At 48.9% G+C, this 19,471-nt stretch overlaps 1 protein-coding gene across 3 annotated transcripts in view; it reads right to left on the bottom strand.

Annotated features, from left to right (window-relative positions):
- The window catches only part of CORO2B (coronin 2B), a 90,379-nt gene that overhangs the window by 13,359 nt on the left and 57,549 nt on the right, over positions 1–19,471 (bottom strand). For all 3 annotated transcript variants that reach the window (XM_088139247.1, XM_088139246.1, XM_088139248.1), the window contains exons 4-5: positions 5,507–5,623; positions 2,346–2,495 (exon numbers count right to left, since the gene is read on the bottom strand). In XM_088139247.1, the coding sequence (XP_087995373.1) occupies positions 2,346–2,495; positions 5,507–5,623 (267 nt within the window). The remainder of the gene's footprint in view (positions 1–2,345; positions 2,496–5,506; positions 5,624–19,471) is intronic.

The following is a 19,471-nucleotide window of genomic DNA, read 5'->3' as shown; positions in this document are numbered from 1 at the left end:
ACATCTCACAGAAAATATTTTAACGTCCTCTCCCTCCTGCTATTCAAGACAGCTTCAGGAGGCCAAAACAGAAAGCAGCAAGAAAGCAACATATTTTCAGAACCAGTTGCAATATAACCAAAAGCATGGAGGAACAGTAAACAAGAAAATCAGCATTTGGTATCTAAACTCTTTTGGCAGCCGCCAACCTTTTTGGAAATCAAGAGAGAATGGAGCTCTTCCCAAGCTCCCTGAGAAGGTCAAGTTACTTTCATGCTTCTGGAAGACAGTGTTTGGAATTGGGCACAAAATCATTTTCTTTGTTTGTTTAATTTAAGGCATTTTGAGTGTTCTGATGGCTCAGAAAGTCTCCCAGGGTGATAAACAGATCAACCACAAGCATGATGATCTCTGTCCTTAAAAAACACACACACAACACAACACAATAGCAAAAGGCTTGAGGAGAGAAGGACCAATAAATACCCACTCCACTTGCCTGAGCAAAAGTGACCAGAGCAGGAGGAAGGGCAAGGGACTATGCTTTCCGTGTCCTGAACTTTATCAGTCGGAAGACTGGCACAGATTCATCCCCTCTCCCTAAAGAGAGCTTCCGCCCCATCACGTCTTCACTTGGAAACCCTCTATTTCCGGAGACACGCGTTAAGGCTCTCCCTCTGAGCAGAAGACTAAGGATTAAGCGCAGCACGCCTGGCATGCCTCCCAACAGACGGCAGCGTGCAAATCCTCAGCATCAGAGGGTTTCTGCAGCAGACAAAGCAGAATGGTAAAACTGGTTGAAAACGACTGCCCTTCAGCAGACACTTTCCTTAGTCCTGCTGTTATGGAAGGGGGCATCTCCAAGGTAGAGTTCTGCATCTGCAGACCACGCTCTCCATTCCAAGGAGTACTGCTTAACAGAGTGAGAGTGGCCTGAGCCACGGCGCAGGGGTGCCTGAATGATCGATGGGCTCCACTGGAGACATACCCAAGCCTTACCTATGAGCTTCCAGGATGAATATCCACCCCAATGACTATCCTGAAACTTCCAAAGTGTACCTACAGTAGGTCCTCTCCTTCAGGACTAGGATGGTTCTTTATGCTAACAGGAGAAGCTGCAAGTTCTGACCTTCTGAATGAAATGTTTTTTTTTTTTCTTGGCAAGTTCTGTTCAAATGAATCAGGCAGGAAACCACACAGGAAGAGCAAACCAGCACCTAATAGGCATCTAATAGGCCTATAATTTAATGGATTTTTTTGGGGGGGGAGGGTCCCTTCAGGTCAGTCTTGACTCCTGGCAACTGCCTGGACTAGTCCCTGCAGTTTTCTTGGCAAGGTCTTTTGGAAGTGGTTTGCCATTGCCTGCTTCTTAGGGCTGAGAGAAAGGGACTGGCCCAAAGTCACCCAGCCAGCTGCCATGCCTAAGACCGGACTAGAACTCACAGACTCCCGGTTTCTAGCCTGGTGCGTTAACATTACACCAAACTGGCTCTTTTAATGGAAGGATAGGGTAATGGAATTTGTAGTCCAGTATCTCTTAGCCTACAGATATGCTGGGTTATATCTCCAATGGCCCTATTTCCCATCAGGTAATGTTAGGTGGGCATGGTGGGGGTGGTTGTTTAACTTGTCTGAAGGGTACCATGTCAGGAAACACTATTTTACAGCATTTGGCCTGGAAGGAACAAGGCCAGAAAGCAGTAGTTCCAGCACTGGCTGGAAGCAGATTGATGCCTTCAAGACAATCCTTTATCCCTTGGTCCCCTTTAGGATTATTCCAAGGAGAGGCACCTCAAAGAAATAAGCCAAACTGCCTTATGGATAAAAGTGGTCCAAAATGGAGCACCAACAAGTTGCCTATTTGTGCAGAAAAGAAGGGAGAAAGGGTTTAGAAGATACAAAAACTGTACTCCAAGCAGATATTCTTGTCTGTGACTACAGAAAACCTTGAGGCGAAGGCAAAGAAGAGCAAACTGGGGGTGTAAAGAAAGACCCTTCTTCCTGGCCCACCTTGGAACCACTGAATTAAGAGCGGGATGCAGCTGATGGAGGACGTGCTGGGCAGAGAAAGCCTCCTTTTGTCAAGTCAAAGCGGAGAGGGGGATGCCTCTGTCTGGGCTCTGCCCACAGTAACTCACTGCAGCTCTTGTGGCTTGGGGCACGGGCTCTCTTAACCATCTTTCTTCTTTGTATCAGTCCCAAATTTTGAGGACTTCCTGAGCTTTCTGTTAGCGATCTCTCAAGCAGTTTGGGGAGTCTAAATCAGCTGCTTTAAATTCTGTTCGTTCCGATACCATCTCCCCTCACAATTGGCCCAGGGCTTTTGCTCTGAAGAACATCCCAGCTACTCAGGATGTTCACCCGTTTACCTTATAGTCATATCCAGCACTGAAGAGGATGTTGGTGGTGGTTGGGTGCCACTCGATGATGCCAACACGTCGGCTGTGCCCATACAACTCCAGGACGGCCTCTGCCATGTTGCGCTTCAAGCCTCCCGCTGGGATTTCCCATATCCGAACCTTGAAGGACAGGAGAGCAAAACGCTTCTGTGAGCTGATCGCCCGGTCTCCTTGCCCGGCCAGACAACGCAGGATTCAAGGCACGCTGAGGCTGTGGGAGTAGTAAAACGACTGAAAGGCTCAGGGAGGCAGCTTTAAATTGTCCATTCCTGCACATCTGGAACCATCTGCCTTTTTAAAATAAGCCTTCCAAGGTTCCCTGGAAAACCTGGGGATCCCTTGGAAAATCTTGGCCCCCGGAGAAGGTTTTTCTTCCTCTCCTGGGCATCTCCCTGGATTCCTTTACATTGGGCCCTTGAACCCTCAACAGTTCAACAGCTTTTCGGTTCACATCTGCAGACGCTGTCCACGGAGACACTGAGGCAGGAAGGGCCCCCACCCAGCAGAGTGGCACAGAACTCATCTCTCTGGGGAGCTCTGCCCCTTCCTCCTCCTCCTCTCCCTCATCGGCTGCAAAGAGCTGCAAACAAGCTTTAGCCTCAGGCTTGGCCTGCGTGCGCCAATCGCTTTGAGCTCCACCTTGTCTTTGCTGCAGGGATGCAGGTGACCTTGGGGAGGTCGAGGGGAGAAAGAAGAGCTGCGGCAGCAGCTCTCAGAGCAGGAAGGCGGCCAACTTCATGCAAGCATGAAAGCGCCACACGGCTGGCTGGCTTCAGGTTCACCGAGCTCCATGAGTCCCTGCATTATGGTTTGTAAATCATGGCTTATGATTTAACATGGTGTGGGGACTCGACACATTTTCGTTTATTTAATGAATTCCGGGTCAAAGACACATTGTTTAGTGTTTTGTGAAAGGCTGGCCCCGTCCAACCCAGCAGCCGGCTCAGAGTTTCCAGGGCAAGAGGAGCTTCAAACGAAAGGGGGAGAATCGTTCCCCCTGGACCCCGAGACGGCTTCTCCCATCATTATACAAAGTCCTGTGTCAGACTGAAAAGGAGACCATCCACCAGGGCCTTTATTGAGTGGGCATGGGGTATCCATGGGAGAGATTAAAAGAAGTCAAGATGGTGGCCACGACCACGACCGTGCCATTGTCACCCTGCCCCTTTTTACTTCTGCCGTGCACGTGGCACATGTAAAAAGGGGCAGGGCTTTGGTCACACAGCCATGGCCACCATCTTGAATGTTTTGTCTCTTGTGAATATTCCTGGGTGGGCAGAAATTAAAGCCGTAACGTTTTTATGGCAACAACATCCTTCGCTAGGAGCTGTCACTGCCTTGTAGCGCACAGATGTTTGGGGGGAAGGTTGATCCGTCCCCTGTCCTAAATTACAGACTGTAAACTCCACGGGCAGAGAGCCGTCTTCTCACTGCCAGCAAAAACTTGGGACAAGGGTGGCGCCTTGTGCAATCTGGCAGGCTAATAACTGAGGTCACGAATTGCGGCCTCTTCTTCAACCTTTCGTAGTTCTGGCTCCTCGCGAGGGTCCAGACAGCAACGTCCTGGAGGCTCCGATGCCCAGATGAGCTGGGGCTGCCTCTCGCTTCAAGCAGGGTCTCTCCCGCTCTGAATTATCACTGGTTTAAAATTATTTCCAGGGTTGGGCTGTGGGCAGCACCGTGGAGCTCAGCAAGATCAGCTGCTTGCATGGTGAGAGAGGAGGATGGTCCACCTTGCAGAGGGGCACCACGAGGCAGCAACTGAGTGGCAAGGGGGGCACTGAAGTACCAGAGCCCTGGTCTTCTCCAAGTGGGTCGACTCTCGCCTCTCAGTTATTTGGTTAAGACGTGTAAACAGGCTGGTACATTGTCTTTCATGGCACAAACCCATTTTTTTTTAATGCCATTAAATGTCAGATGTTTACATCACATTAAAAAGGCCACCAGTGTTTAAAACCTGGGAGGAGGAAGGGAAAGGCAGGGACAGCCTGGCAGGGAAAAGGGGAGACGGTCAGCTCCATGGAGCCAGGTCTGCTTCTCTCCGCCCCAGGCTAGGGATGGCTTGACCAGGAATTTGCGCTCTGCTCTCGGAGCCCCATGAGAGCTGCCCAGCCTCAGTGGTGCAGAACCGGAGCAAGGTCAGCGTTCAGGCACAGGATGTGGGCCAGGAAGACCCGGAGCAGCACCCGGGAGACTCCGGGCCACTCACTGTCCCTCAGCCCTGCCTACCTTGCAGCTGTTTGTGGGGAAATAAAGTGGGAAGAGGAAATGTAGCCTCCTTCAGGCCCTGAAGGCGAGGTGGGCCATAACCCTAACAAGGAAGCAAATGAACCTGGTCTTGCACAGCTGCTGGCTGCCATTTGGCTTCTGGCTCGGCTACGAGTGAAGGTTCGGAGGTGGCTTAGGATCTCAGCCCTGACGTTCCCTTGAACCCAGGGAGGTCCCATAGCGAAGCATGAGGGGCATCACAGAAGCTTGCAGAGGGTAGGGCATCCCTAGGGGATGTCGAGAAGTCAGGATGGCAGCTGCAGTGGCATAGTTGAGGCTGTCCCTATTTTATGACGCTCTTAAAAAAAAAGAGTGCAGCGTCAGCTGTGATGTTGTGGCCACCATCTTGACTTTTTGGACCCCTCCCCCCAGTGAATGTCTTTAGTGAATGGAACTGGCACAGTAGATCAAGGGGGCTGCAACAGATATTCCAAACCGGGGGGGGGGGGGCTGCGCTTTTTTCTAGCTCTCTCCCGGTGCAATGAACCTAAGCAGCTACTGAGTAAACCTTTTTTTTAATCTGTACAACAACTATTTTTAAAGCTGGCATTGTCCTTTTTTTGTCATACTGATGTAAGGATGTTATGAACATAAAAGCCATGTTTTTAGAGTGGAAATGTTTCAGATCAGCTGTTTTCAGATGTTCTGTGGGCTAAGAAAAGATAGAAGTAGCTCCAGGAAAACTTGGAAGTCATCAGGCTGAGGACAGCTTCTTGAATGTCCTGTAAAACGTGAAGGAAGAGGTAGGGCAACTCCCCACCAAAGATGAAAAGGCCCCAGTGAAGGACCTTTCAGCAGTTAGCTCCTCTTGTTTTCAATTCTTACTCCCCCAAACAGCTGTTCATTTAAGGATCCTTACTTACTGAAGTGTCTTCTGAGCAAGAAGCAATGATGTTTTCAATGAAAGGGTTCCACTTGATATCGAGCACATTCCCCTGGTGGCCACAGACTTTGGGGTAGTTTGGTTCAATTCGACCAGTCTGCAATAAAAGCAACCAAGAACCCAAGATCAACAAAGACTTACCTTCAGTAAGATAACTGACACTATCAACAGAAAGTCAACATGAACCAAGGAAGTATCTGAACTTCCCAGATTAGAAAAAGTTTTACTGGTTAGTTAAAGAAATAACAACTTGATTTTAAAATCTCTGATTTAGAATATGAGGCGAATGAGAATCTCTCTTTTAGAAAGCAGGCTGTTTTCCTGAAATTCTCCAGCAAGTGGTATGGAAAACTCCAAGTCAATGAAAAGAAATTGAAAATGCTAACACCGCTGGGGAAGTTGTTTGATTATTTTACATTTTTTTGCATTCACACACATATTCACACTTGTTCAAGCTTATGAATTCTTTCTTTTGTAAGATGAAGTCAAAGGACCTTTCAGGTTAGTATCCTGTCTGCCACAGAACCATCTCCTGTTTCCTACCCCAAATCCAGAGTCAGGCTTAACCCAGAAATATGCTGCCACTGAACATGAAAGCTCGACTGATAACTGTCATGGTGACAGCTGCATGGAGGAAGCAGCCATTACCATTGTCCATGGGGGACTCCTGAGGCCCCACCAGTTGAGTTCAGGAAATGACTCACCCAACACCCAATTTTCTAGTTCCAATTATTGATGATTTGCAGGCCTAACTGGACTGAAGCCCATCTGATCCTCCATCAAAGCACCAGACATCTGATCAACCCTTGCTTCATTCATCTCACTTTGCCAATCTTTCCACTTCATTTCAATTTCTTTACTGACATTTGCAGATTAAGCAAGAAGATTTGAGCTATGCTTTGTATTTATCTACCAACTTCTACCAACTCACTTAAGGGCATACTTAAGGGACAACCAGCCATAATTATTTGCCTTCAGCCACTGTAGATTTTGTTCTTCTGGATAAGATGCATCTGGGAATCTTTTTTTAAAGCAGATGTTGACGTTCCCATATTATCTTTGCTTTCCACCAGTCATTTGTTGAGCTGCTGAGATACCACAGAATAAAAATCTGACAAGCAATTCAGCAATGAAAGAGAATTAAGAATTCACTGGGCTGGTAGGGAGTAAAACAAGTAACTGAGTGAGAGTTTTGATGGAACTAAGAGGGTAAATTCTTCCTTTAAAGAGCAAATACCCATCACAGATAAATATCCTCATAAATATCCCAGCATTCTGGACATGGAGGTACCCGAAACTGAATTTGCCATTTGGGACTTCCTGTACCAACACTAAAAGGAACACAAATCAGTAATGGGAGAGCTGCTTTCAGGCTCAGGCACCTGTCATCCAAGCCCTCCACTCTAGAGAGCCTGGGCAAAAGGGTTAGGTTGCCTGAGACACAATCAAGAAGCCAAAGAAAGGAGAGGTGGGTTCCTAGGACACCAGAGGCATACTCTCACTCAAGGAAGCTTGCTGCTCTGAAGCAGTCACTGTGAAGGTGTCAGATACGTAAGCGGAAAGGGAGTCTGACCTGCAGGCACCTGTGCTGGAAAACGTGCTTTGGCACATATCAATGCCAGATTTATTTTATGTTGGTCCTTTTTCATAATTGGATGTCTATGGCCTCTTATCTGTAAGCCTGAGGTTTACTGCCTCCAAACGTACAAGCCTTTGATGTTCTTCTGGTATCAAGAAGATTCAACCACTGGAGCCACGTAAGGGGAAGAAGAACCACGCTCTGCTCCTGCCCCCCTCCCAAGCACGGGCTGCCTAATTTTTAAGAAAAGTCGCCCTTCTCCTGCTTCTGAGGAACGTTTTTCTCCCCTGGCAGATCCTAACTCAGGGACACCAAATATGGCATAAACTGGAGAGGAGGCAGCCGGCAGGGAGATCCTGGACAGCACACGTTGTAACCGAGACTGAAGAAGGTTAGAAGGTTTAGTTAAGAAGGTTTCTTAAGAGAAAAATGAAAATGCAAGAGGAAAAAAACAGGGGTCAGTGTAGGAAGGTAATCTTCGTGCTAAGTGAATTTACAGATGCTGACAAAGAAATGAAGATTATTGATAGTTTTGCCTTCTTAGGCTTAAGAATAAATAAAAATGAGCAGGGTGCTAGAGAAGAGGAGATGAATCCTACGAAGCAAGGCAATGGTAGACAAATTCATGACGGATAAGGACGTTTTGGTGACAACAGAGATCAGAACAGACACAAACGTATTCTTTCCAGTGCAAATACGTAGCTGCAAAAGCTGGACACTGGGAAAGAAGATGCCTTCAAACGATGGGTTTGTAGATTGTTGTGAAAAATACTTGCACTGCAGAAAGAACCAACCAATTAGCCCTGGATTAAACAGACCAGCAATTAGAAACTCACAGACTTTGGGCATGCAACGTGAGCTGATGATGGACTAAAAAAAAACTCATTACGTTTGGTGAAGCTGAGGGAAACGGAAGAAAATGATAGCACAGATACGGTAGGTGGACAGAACCAAGAGATTATGGGAACGCCCTTGAAAAGCTGCCAGTCGGTGAGCGTTTGGAATAAAACCAGGCGCAGTGGCATCTTACTAAGAAAGAAATCGTTCTGGAACAAGCAGCATGGACACGTGTCTCCCCCTCACATCCCTCCTGCCTTCCTCATGTGGGTCTCTCTCCCCAGTCTTGGTTATTTTCCTGAAGACGAGTTGGTGGAGAAAAAACTTGAGAAGCTACGGCGTTTCCCGCTGGTCACTGATGGAAAAGATGCTGAACTAGGTGGGGCCACAGTGGGCTGGCTGAACAGGGACGTCCTTTGTTCAGCTCAAACGGAGATAATGTCTTCTTGGCAAACTGCCCCATTAGCAGCACAGCACAACGCTGGAAGTATTACGGTGCGCCATCAGCTTACAGAAGAAATCGCCACATACAGTTCAGAAATGTTTATTTCAAAAGGAGCATTAGAAGTGTCTCAGTCAAAATGAAGCATTCAATAGATCTTCCTCTCTGAATATTCGGTCAAAACTTATCTTTACACTGCAAAACCAGTTTTAAGAATTGAAACTTTAACCAGCAGAGGGTGCTCCTGGGCATCCGTAAGACTGCTGGAACCATCAAATGAAACAGATCCAATTTATGGAATAATCAAGAAAAGGCTGATTTATTAATCTGTGTTACACCTGTGTGTTTTCTGGTTTCCCTCCCCCCCCCCAACAACCTCCAGGAGAGTTTCGGTCATAATGGTACATAGTGAACTGTGCTACTTTACTTGTGCAACAAATATGTGGAGCAGGGTTCTTCAACCTCAGCAGCTTTAAGATGGGTGGACTTCAACTCCCAGAATTCCCCAGCCAGCATACTGGCTGGGGAATTCTGGGAGTTGAAGTCCACCCATCTTAAGTTGCTGAGGTTGAGGAACCCTGATGCAGAGTGCTTAGAAGGTGTGAGGGAGACACGCCAGGAAGCAAGAGAGGGCAAGCACCAGACTTGCTGTCCTGGGCTCCAGGGGTTGCGGGGGGCGCTTAGTTTCCCCAGTGTTATGTCTCTAAGCCAGGGGCATCTGCGGGGAGGAGAAAAAAATGTCAAGATGGCTTTACACACATCACATATAAGAAAGTGAAGGGCTTTGATTGCAGTCATGGCCACCATGTTGACTGTTTTGACCGCCATGGATGCCTGGGCTGCAGACAACATCAGTGTTTCACTCCTATATGTCCTGAACATTTGAGACAGCTTTAAAAAATCAGGAAGAGGTTGATCTACTAGTCTCTTCAGGAAAGCAGAAATGATGTATCCCCTCTGGTTTTTTCATACATGTCCTTTAGTAATTCCCCAACCCAACCTTAACAGACCGCTCAACTGAACCCTTGGACAACTTCACAGTACTGTTAAAAAGTTTCCTGGATGAATTTTCTCTGCTTTGCCGGGCTCTCGGCTTGTGGGGCTGCCCCACTGCTCCTCACAGAGGCACAGCCAAGGCAGGAGTTCCTTCACGAAGCTGCTGTGAACAGCCTCTGAGGATTCCCAAGCCCCACAGCTGGAAGAGGTATTGGGGGCTGCCTTCACACCAAAGGCCTTTTCCAGATCCCGTATGTGCCAAAGGAGGCCTCAGAAGCGCTGTGAAGCTCACAATTATGTGTTACTTTTTAGAAGGGGGGCAAGCGTTCATAGTCCTGCTGCAAACACTCCCACCCAAGGAACGCTGCTAGAACAACCACCTTGGAAGATGCACATGGATGCTGCCACTCTGGCTGGGATGTGGGAGTGAGGAAAAGGCTGCAGTGTGTTTCTGGGTTCTCTGAATGAAGCTGTCACCTAACTCAGGGTTCCTCAACCTTGGCAACTTTAAGACGGGTGGACTTCAGCTCCCAGAATTCCCCAGCCAGCCTTGCTGGCTGGGGAATTCTGGGAGCTGAAGTCCACCCGTCTTAAAAGTTGCCAAGGTTGAGGAACCCTGACCTAATTGATGGACTACATCAAACTGTGCTCCATGGAACAAAGTCAATTTTCTCCCCCCAGAGTTCTGCTTCTTGATCAAGAGTTCCAGGGATTTTTTAAAGAAACTAACAGGTTCTGCAGCCTGAGAAAGCTTGAAAACCTTTGCAATACAGCCCTCAGTTGTTTATATTGCCTCTGGTCTTCTTGCAATACAGACTGAAGGTTTGGGACTACGCTGCTACGTGTGGTGGGAAAACTCGGTTCTTTCAACCTGTGAGCACCTCTCTCTAATCACCTCAAGCTGCCTCCTGTAGTCTGCCTGTCACCAGCGCTACTCAGAGACTGCGTAAACACAAGGAGAGTTTGGAAAAGAGAGAAAATAGAAGCATGTCTTTATTACTCTGAGCACGATCTCTCTTTTTTGTTTTGGCCTGCAGAAGCGAGAAATGCAAAAGCCGGTTCTCTGCCTTGCTTAGAAAAGAAAGAGCAAGTCTCAACAGCTGCACTTGCCACTGTAATGCAGCCCCGCCGACCAAGGCAGAGATTTCAGTAGGTTTTCAACGCTCTCTGCAGCTTCGTCCCACGTTTTTACCCGTTGCCTCTAAATGCAGAAGGATTTATTGACAGATGCGGCAGGGATCACACACAGAGGGCTGGGCCTACGGCTCTTACCACCCCTCTCCAGCTGCGGCCACATCCACCCCATCTCAGCCCAGACAGGAGGGCCCTCAGATTTGGAGCTCTGCGCCCTGATTCTGGAGGCACCAGTCCTGCTGTTTCCTGAAGGAACAGCTTTCAGAAAGGCAACTGCAGGAAATATGCCAGTCCAGCCACACCATATGTTCTGTTCCTACCCCTATTGAGCTCTGAGTGCAGCTGCAATTATGGGGAGATATTTTTTTTGTTCCTTCCCTCCAAAGATGGTGTCTCCCCTCCATCTGTTCCCTCCCTCCGCTCAAACGCTTTGCAGCTGTTGTTGCTACTGTCAGGGAAAGAGGCTTTATGGCCTGGCAAGTAGCAGAAGCGAGCGCTACCATATTCAGGGCTCCAAGTAACTCTTTCAGCTCCTTGCGCGGCCAGGCGGTATGGGACTGTGCTTGCCCTGGGGCAAAGACACCCCCGGCCATTTCTCAAGGGCACCAATGCGCAGGGCTGGGCCCGACCTGCCCCTGAGCCACTGGGGGGGCTGAGGTCACCCGTCTTTTCTTGGGCTCCATCAAAAGCAATGCTGCGCAGGCTGCCTGGTTGCCATAGGCAATGCCTGCACTCGGACGGGCTGGTATGGACATGCCAGGCTTGGGGGCTGCTCTCGGGGCCTTTTAGCCTTGGGCTGCAGGACCGGCTCCCCCGCCAGAAGGAACGCCTGAGCACGCCTCCCCCCGCAAGGCACACCTCTGTACGTGGGCTCCTTCTATCCCTGAGGACGCTGCCGATCTGTCACACCAGTTCCTGCACACGCGATGCTGGTGTACTGCTGAATAGTTCAAGAATTTCAGCCGACGACCAGGTAACGTGGGAACTGCTTTCACCCCCCGTCCCTGCTGGCTGTCCTACAGAGGAACATCCTCCATAAATGCAGCGAGACCGTCCCATTCTGCCTAGGCTAAGTTCATTCTGCAAACTCCACGAGACACTGATGCCCCACCACGGGCTGCCCATTTTCCACTTGGCAATTGGGGTGGTGGGTGAAGCTGACCAGAGTTCTGCCAGTTTCCCCTGGTAACTCAAGTGAGGAGGGCAACAGCAAAACTATCTACCTGTCTTCTGTAAATTTCTGTCCAAATGTACTGCAGTGGACAGGGAGGTGGGCTGGAAGATGGGCAGGAGCTTCACTCTGCGCTCCTCCTCCATCCTCTGGGCTATTTTGGGCAGAAGTTGGCCAAACTACAGACAATCGGTAGGTCCAGGACTTCACAGCTCACCAGCGCACAGTGCCTCCGCACTTGTGACCCACCCTCGGCCAACTGGAAAGGCTGTGAAGCCTCTGCCCCAGACCCACTCCGAGGGCAGCAGTTAGTGATGGCTTTTTCCCACAGGCAGCTAACACGGGGGGGGGGGGGGGGGGCAGAGCTGCAGACCAGCCCTCTTCTCTCCCCGTCTCTCTTGCCATGAGAAGGGGGAGGAGAATGGCTTCTTTGGTGCCAGTTCTTTAAACCCGCAGTGACGGCAGAAAATACCAGCCCTTTAGTTCTGCCATGGGGACAAGACCAAGTCTTCTTATGCAAATAGCAGGGGGGGGGATTTAACTCTTTCTTGTCTTGTCTTGCCTTGCTTATTCTCCTGATAAGCTCCAACACCTCGTTATTTGCATTTCAGGAAAGGCCCCATTGGAACAAGTAGAACTCCCCTTCAAAACGTCTCTTACTTCACACAACACGGTGTCTAGTTTGGCCTTCAATGTCTTGAGCGCGCCATTTCAGATAAACTGACGTTACACAGAATATGGAAAACTAGGGCTCCGTTCCCACAAACGTCATGGGACAATTGCGGTGGTGCTGCTCCCCCTCTGGACGGACCCCCGCCTCACCCTCCTCCCGTCCCGAGGCCTCCCCAGGGCCAGATCCTGTGGGGTGCCACTCCAACCCTCCACCGTGGCCAGTCCAGGTTTTGTGTCTTTCTTCCTCACTGCCAGAAGAAACCATGGCAAGGAAAAGCAAAGGCAACCAGCTGGCTGCTTTTTGTGTGCATGCATGCGCACGCACGCATGCACACACACAGCTAGAGGGAACATGGTCGACAACATGGGGAAAAGGAGCCGCAGCGTGGAAGTCTGCCTGGTGCTGTGCAAGTGGCCAAGAGGGCTGAGGCTGATGGCCGGGCAGAAATGCCCAGCCAAGGTTCCCGTCCCCGTTCTCTGAGAAGAGCCTCTGGCTTCCTCCTGCACCTAACCAAAAGGGTTATTTCTTGGGCGGTTTACTACTCCGAGGACGTGAGCTGTCCCCTCCCCACGCAAGCAAAAGTCATCTCAGGCGGCGTCCCCTTCTCAGCTCACTTTGTTCTCCGCTGAAAGGAACGTTTTTCTTTACAAGGTCAGGCTCCAAGCACACCCCTTCTGCAACTCTGCAGCGAGGCAAACTGTCCGACGTTGTCTGCGGCCGTCTCACTGCCGCCACCTGGGAACAAAAATGTCCCAGGGGCTTTGAAAGCATTCACCGAACAAGCCGGGAGCAGGGATGGCCAACCCCTCGGTGACTTTCTTCTTCTGCAGCGGTGGGAGATGATGTGGTGACATCACCAAAATGGTCGGAGGGGTTTCCAGGAAGTTGGCTTTTGAGGTGGGGGGGGGAGCTAGCTTAGCCTGCTTCTGCTTCTGTGTTTTCCTCCAAACAATAGTGGGAAATCACAGAGCTGTTTCTCATCAGTTTGCTAAACAACTGAGAGCACATCTGAGGTCTGGGGGGAGGCAGCCCCTTCCCCAAAATCGGGGGGGGGGCTGCCTTTCTGCCCAGAGCCTCTGGGTGAGATGGGCCAAAACGCTCTCACTGGTCATCGCACAGGCTTTTGCACTTCGGGGGAGCGGGGAGTTTATCCCTCGAGAGAGGACAGCGCCACATTTCCTGTTTTCACAGCTCCGAGAAACACCCTACATGTAATCCATGGAGAGTAAAGTGGGGATACAGCATCCCCCTCTGTTCCCCAGGAGCCCTCTTTCATTAATTAATTAGATTTACAGCCACCTCAATCTGTACCGCTCCGGCTTACAGGATGCAACAATAAAAAATAATTAAGACCCAAATATCTAATCCCAAAAAACAGTCTGGGGAAAAACAACGGTCTGTTTTCTTCTTCAGCTTGGTGCTGCCAGGCGTGCTGGACTACCTGCCCCATCCTCCCCGCCCAGAAGAACCACTGCTTGGATGGTTGCCGGGAGGCTCCACTTTGGGGAAGGCTGAGTTGTCCGCCGCCGCCCTCCGGCCCGTTGCAAAGCAGCTCCTTTTTGTCTGAACAATTCTCTCAAGCGCCAGCCCCCCCCCCCCGCCACCTTGCCAGCCATGGAAGGAGCCCCCCAGCGCCAGCCAGGGAAATGGTGACTCAGGAAGCATCTCAGACGTACTTCCTCAGCACACCCCAGAGGCATCGCTCGGGACTTCTTCCTTTAGAAGAAGCCCTTTCGCTGTACGGGCGGAGACGGGAAGGGTGTCTCTCCACAGATCCTCCTCCTGCCACTTTTTCCCCTGCACAGAGGAGTCCCGGTAGGCTTTGCCTGCAAGCCTTCCCATCTCTGAGCGCCCCAAACGTCTTTGGTCCTTGCTGAATTTGCTAAGTAACGTTAATCGGGCCAGGGTGGGGGCGAAACGCTTTAATGGCCCAGGAAGGCAAGAATCTGAATGAAAGCTCTGTCCGGAACCACTGCAGGAATGCTGGCATTTCTTTAATTTAGCGTGCAATTCCACCCAAGGCCTGCCCCAAGCAGGAGGAGCGCTCTCTCGGGCCCAAGGGATCCAAGCCACCTGTTCCAGCGGCCACCAGTTTGGAGATGTGAAGCAGATCAGGCCATGCCCACGCCTGAGCAGAAGCAGCTGCCCGAATACAAGCAGCGTGATAAAGAACTGATCTAGCGGAATAGGAGAAAAAGGGCCAATGGTACAGACATCTTGTCCCGATGTGTACACAACAAAAGCTCCTAGCAGTAGCCTTATTAGTTTGCTATGTGAATCCTAGTCCACAAAAGTACACGTGAGGCCAGTACGATGTTGCGGATGAGGTGTTAGACCCGGACACGGGGAGAGGTACCTTCAAGTGCCTGCTGGGCGATGCTGGGCCGAGGCTCTCTCTTAGCCCAGCCCTCTTCCCAGGGTTATTCTGAAAGGATAACATGAAGGAGTTTCTTGACTTTCCAAAAGGGGAGGGGGTGGAGGAGAATCTATGCAACCATCCTTTTTATAAGCATCGTGGATGCCAATGCACATAAAGGGGGAGGGCCTTCAGCTGGGCAGTCGCAACTGCCATCTGTGCCCCAAAATCCTTAGTTGCGTGGAAAATGTCAATCCGAGGATGAATTCTCTTCATTCAGTACATTCAAAGAAACGCAATGGAAGTGTCCGTGTTCACCCTGTCTTTTATAAAGTCCCCCACCCTGGAATCACCCAACCCTTTGGGTCAAAATCATGTCCATATTCTCAAACTAGAAATAAAGATTCTTTACAAATTTCTTCTGCATTTATATCCTCCCTTCTATAGAAAGCTGGTGTAGCAGCTGAGACACCTATTGACAAGACACGCTTCTTTTGCAGCTGCAGAACAATTCCCTGTTGTTGGATTAAAGGAGCCAAGTCCAGGAGGAGGATCAGGAAAATGCCCCCATCCCCGCAGGAAAGGTCATGCCCGTCCCACCAGAGAGAGAAGAGGGCCAGCACAAAAGCCACGTCCACCCCGCCCCACCCCATCCCCCGGGGCTCAGATGACTCAGAAGGCAGCATTCAAGAGCTGCACGGCTGTTTTGTGCCTGGGTCAGCTGGGTTACTCTCTTGCGGCCAAGAGCCCTGTGGCCCCTTGAAGAGTCACGCGTTTCAGATTGCATAAACATCCAGACATTGTGAGGCCTTCAGAACGGACTCGACTGTGAGCCATGAAGCTTATCAATACACAATTCTAGTCTTTCAGGGGCCACGAGACTCTTGGTGGTGGTGGTCTCCAAAAAAACATTCTTTCTAGTTTTGTCCTACTGCGATGTTCCACCTGTAAGGGTGATGGGAGACCTGATCCTGCTGGATTTTTTTGTTTAGATTTTTTTTTATCTTGCCTTTATTTTTATAAATAACTCAGGTGGCGAACATACCTAATACTCCTTCCTCCTCCTATTTTCCCCACAACAACAGCCCTGTGAGGTGAGTTGGGCTGAGAGAGAGGGACTGGCCCAAAGTCACCCAGTCAGCTTTCCTGCCCAAGGCAGGACTAGAACTCAAAACCTCCTGGCTTCTAGCCTGGTGCCTTCACCACTAGACCAAAATGGCTCTGCTTAACCTTCAGAATCACTTCTGGATCCCAGAAGGAGCTAGTGGGAATTTGCTTTAATTCTAGTACCAGGAGGAAATGGTGCCCTTTAAGCACCTATTTTAGCTTTACGAGAGCAGCACTGACATAAGCAGTAATCCTGGTCTTCTTCAGCTGCCTACAGGGCCCAGCAATGAGAAAAGCGGCCAGGGAGGTGACCCATGGTTGGGTCCATGCAGTAATGTCAGCCTTTTTGACGGAGGAAGTGGTGTCTCCAGCCCTGGAAGAGGCCTCCTCAAGAGGCCATCCTATTCTCTCTCCCCTCCTTTTCAATATCTACATGAAACCGCTGTGTGATGTCATCTGCCGGTTTGGGGTTTAGTATCATCAGTACACTGATGATACCCAATTACATCTTTTGTAATTCGGGCCGGCCATGCGAGGCTGTCAAGGTTCTCTCCCAGGGCCTGGAGGCTGTGTGGGTTTGGATGGGGAGGAACTGTCTCCTACCAAGACTGTGGGTGTTTGGACCACCAGATCTGAGGATATTCCAAGTCTGACCTTGGATGGGGTAGCACTTCCCCGTTCAAGGATGGTGCACAGTTTGGGAGTCTTCCTGGACTCACAGCTCCTGCTCAATGAGCAGGTGGCAGCTGTGGCCAGGAAGCTTTTTGCTCAGCTTCATCTGGTGTACCAGTTGCACCCTTTCCTAGATTGGGGGGCCCTTCAGACAGTCACTCATGCTCTGGTCACCTCACGGCTTGACTACTGCAACACGCTCTTGAAGACTTCTTTTTTATATCTGTAGATGGTTTTAGAAGGCTGTGTCTCATTAAAGTCTTCCTTGTGTGCAAGACTGTGTGGTCACTGCTTGTGGTTCAGGACCGGCACAACGTTTCTTGAGGTTTGTGATTCTGAGCTTTAGGCAGGAAAACCCAAAGCCCCTCCCTGTCTCTTCTTCTAGACAGGGGCTGAAGTCTTGGATCAAAGGCTAAGCCCTCCCCAGCTGAACAGACTGGGCAGTGGTGGTGTGCCGGGAGTTCAGCCTGGCAGGAGGCAGCTGACCACAGTGATCTTTTACTGGGGGTGCCATGGAAAAGGAGCCTGCCAGGTGTTCCCCGTTCCAGCTTGCAAACAGGGCTCTTTAACACCAGAGGGAAGGTGTGCATTTGCCCCGGCAGACTTGAAAGGGAAAATGAAAGCACCTTCCAGCAGGTAGAATTGACCCTCCGGGAGGAGGAAGAAATGGCCTGCCTTGGGCCGATGCCTCCGAGGGGTTGCCTGCCAGATACCCCCTCTGCCCATCTGTGACCCTGGGTGGGTGCTAACACCACTTGTGCAGCACAAGGTTTAGTCATACTTATTACCATTACACTTTCTCTTCCATAGCAACTGTGAGCATGAAAAATACAAAAAAGAGACTGAACATTTCCTAAAAAATAAAGCAGCAGTTTAGGAGCTGGATTCTGCTCTCTCCTTCCACAAAAGCAGCTGCTCTGGACCCCACGTTTGCCCTTCAGTGTCTCCACTGCTACCCCGATGGCAGTTTGACAGGAAGAGCCTCTTCCGCAAACGAATGTGGCCCAAGATACACGTTGTGACTGTTGCTGTCGTCATCGTCCTCCTCCACTGCTGGCCCAGAGAAGGGTTTGTGGGTTTGCGCAAACGTCTAAAGGGAGGCTACTACAGCTGAAGTGGAACTTGGTTGGGCTTTTGCCTTACTTTTACCTGTGGAGTGCTCGGGGTTCTCTGAGCTTGGTTCTTTTCTTGCAAACGTTTCATTGCCCGGCTTTAACAGACACATAGAGATTAACAGCATCTACATACTATTCAAAAGAGACAAAAGACCAGAAGATCGCCTCACCAGCAGTCAATCACCACCAGTCATCTCCAGCAATCATCACCCAGATAAGCCAAGGTCACCACCAGGCACACAATCAAGCAGTCAACAGATGCCAATCAATGAACTACCAGATGAGCAAAACAGAACCCCCACCCCCAGCAGCACTGGCAAAGCAGGCCACAGCAGATAAATAGAGAGCAAACCTCATCCCATTTTAGCACTGAAGATGCTACCTAGCCAGGTAATGAAACGTTTGCAAGAAAAAAACCAAGCTCAGAGAACCCAAGGACTCCACAGTTCAACCCTGAGCTACACAAATTCACCTCCATTGTTACTTTTACCTTTCAGGTGCAGATTTACATGAACATTTTACCCCAAAACTATGATATCTGTTCACTCACACAGTGTATGATGCACTGCCCAACCTGATTGTATCTTCTCTTAATATCCTATTTTTGCAGGACTTCTGGAGGAGGTATGGCAAACTGAAAGTGGTTCTGCAAAAGTGGAGCTGATGACTGCAGCAAAGACCAAAGAACTGGTGAGTAGACTGGTCCCTTGGAACCTCTCCGGATAAGGAGAGGACAAGATTTTGCACACATGTGCTCTGGACAGCTGATCCTCATGAGGAGACTGCAGGACAGCAGTTTTCTGTGGTCCTGGGAGATGACAGGATTAACCATCTTGCTCACAACCATGGTGCAGACTTTTAAAAGGCACTAAGTTTGCAAATCTCACTTTTTAATCACTTTCGGTTTTGCTCATCAACTACTTCTAAGCTATTAGAGACCTTTGGGACAAGAAGTCTGAAAACTCCGGGTAAGTCTGCTTTAGATCCTGAATGAAAGAAAATCTTAATCATAAGCTTAAGAATTTAAAGAATCTGAAATAAACAGCAAAAAGTTAAATAAGATTTTGATCTTAGAAAGTTATAAACAGACTAAGGGTCCAGATAAAATAGGAATATTGAAATTTTTACAATAAGATTTTGGGATTAATTATAAAGAACAAACAGCTTTTTAAAGACAAAACAGATAAGCAATTTCATGATTTCAATAACTGTACACTAGAGGAGACTAAAGATTTTATGCAGAGGGAAGATATACAGGCATGCAAGACAGTGCAAAACATTCTTACAATGAAAATACTGAAGTAGTCATTTGCAGAATAGAATCAGAAAATAATAGCCAGAACATCAACAATGTCAGTAATGATGTCTGCTTCTATGGATAGACTATGTCCAAAAGATGTCATTGAAGAAATGACAGATGCAGAACAAATTTTATCTGCCAAGATAGAGATGGTATTGAAACTGGATTTACAACTAACAGGCCAAGAGAATGACTTAGAAAAGAATGTTTCACTGGATCTATAAAAGAAATTGGCTGAGGCTTTAAAATTTAAAAGGGAAACACAAATGACAAACCAAGAGAGTGACCTGGATAATTTTTTTCTACTGGATTTACAAAAGAGGCTTGTTAAAGTCTTGAAGAACTCTGTGCGATGCGACAAAGAAGAAATGAAGAGAAATAAAATCCTACCACAATATTTGAATGGACTAAAGATTCACATTGTTAGAAGTAAAAGGAAGGAATATAAAATTGGTTTATTTGATCAAGGTTAAAATAAGATACGTTGTTACTTCTGTCAACCCTTTATGGACTTTCTGCTGACACCGGGACTGAAAAGATGATGCTCTATGGATTTGTTTATA

The sequence above is a fragment of the Python bivittatus genome, unplaced genomic scaffold, assembly GCF_059951505.1.
Source record: "Python bivittatus isolate LINGU-HERP-01145 unplaced genomic scaffold, Pbiv_v1 ctg000210_np1212, whole genome shotgun sequence".
Classification (NCBI taxonomy): Eukaryota; Metazoa; Chordata; class Lepidosauria; order Squamata; family Pythonidae; genus Python; species Python bivittatus.
This window is presented reverse-complemented; position numbering and strand designations above follow the sequence as displayed.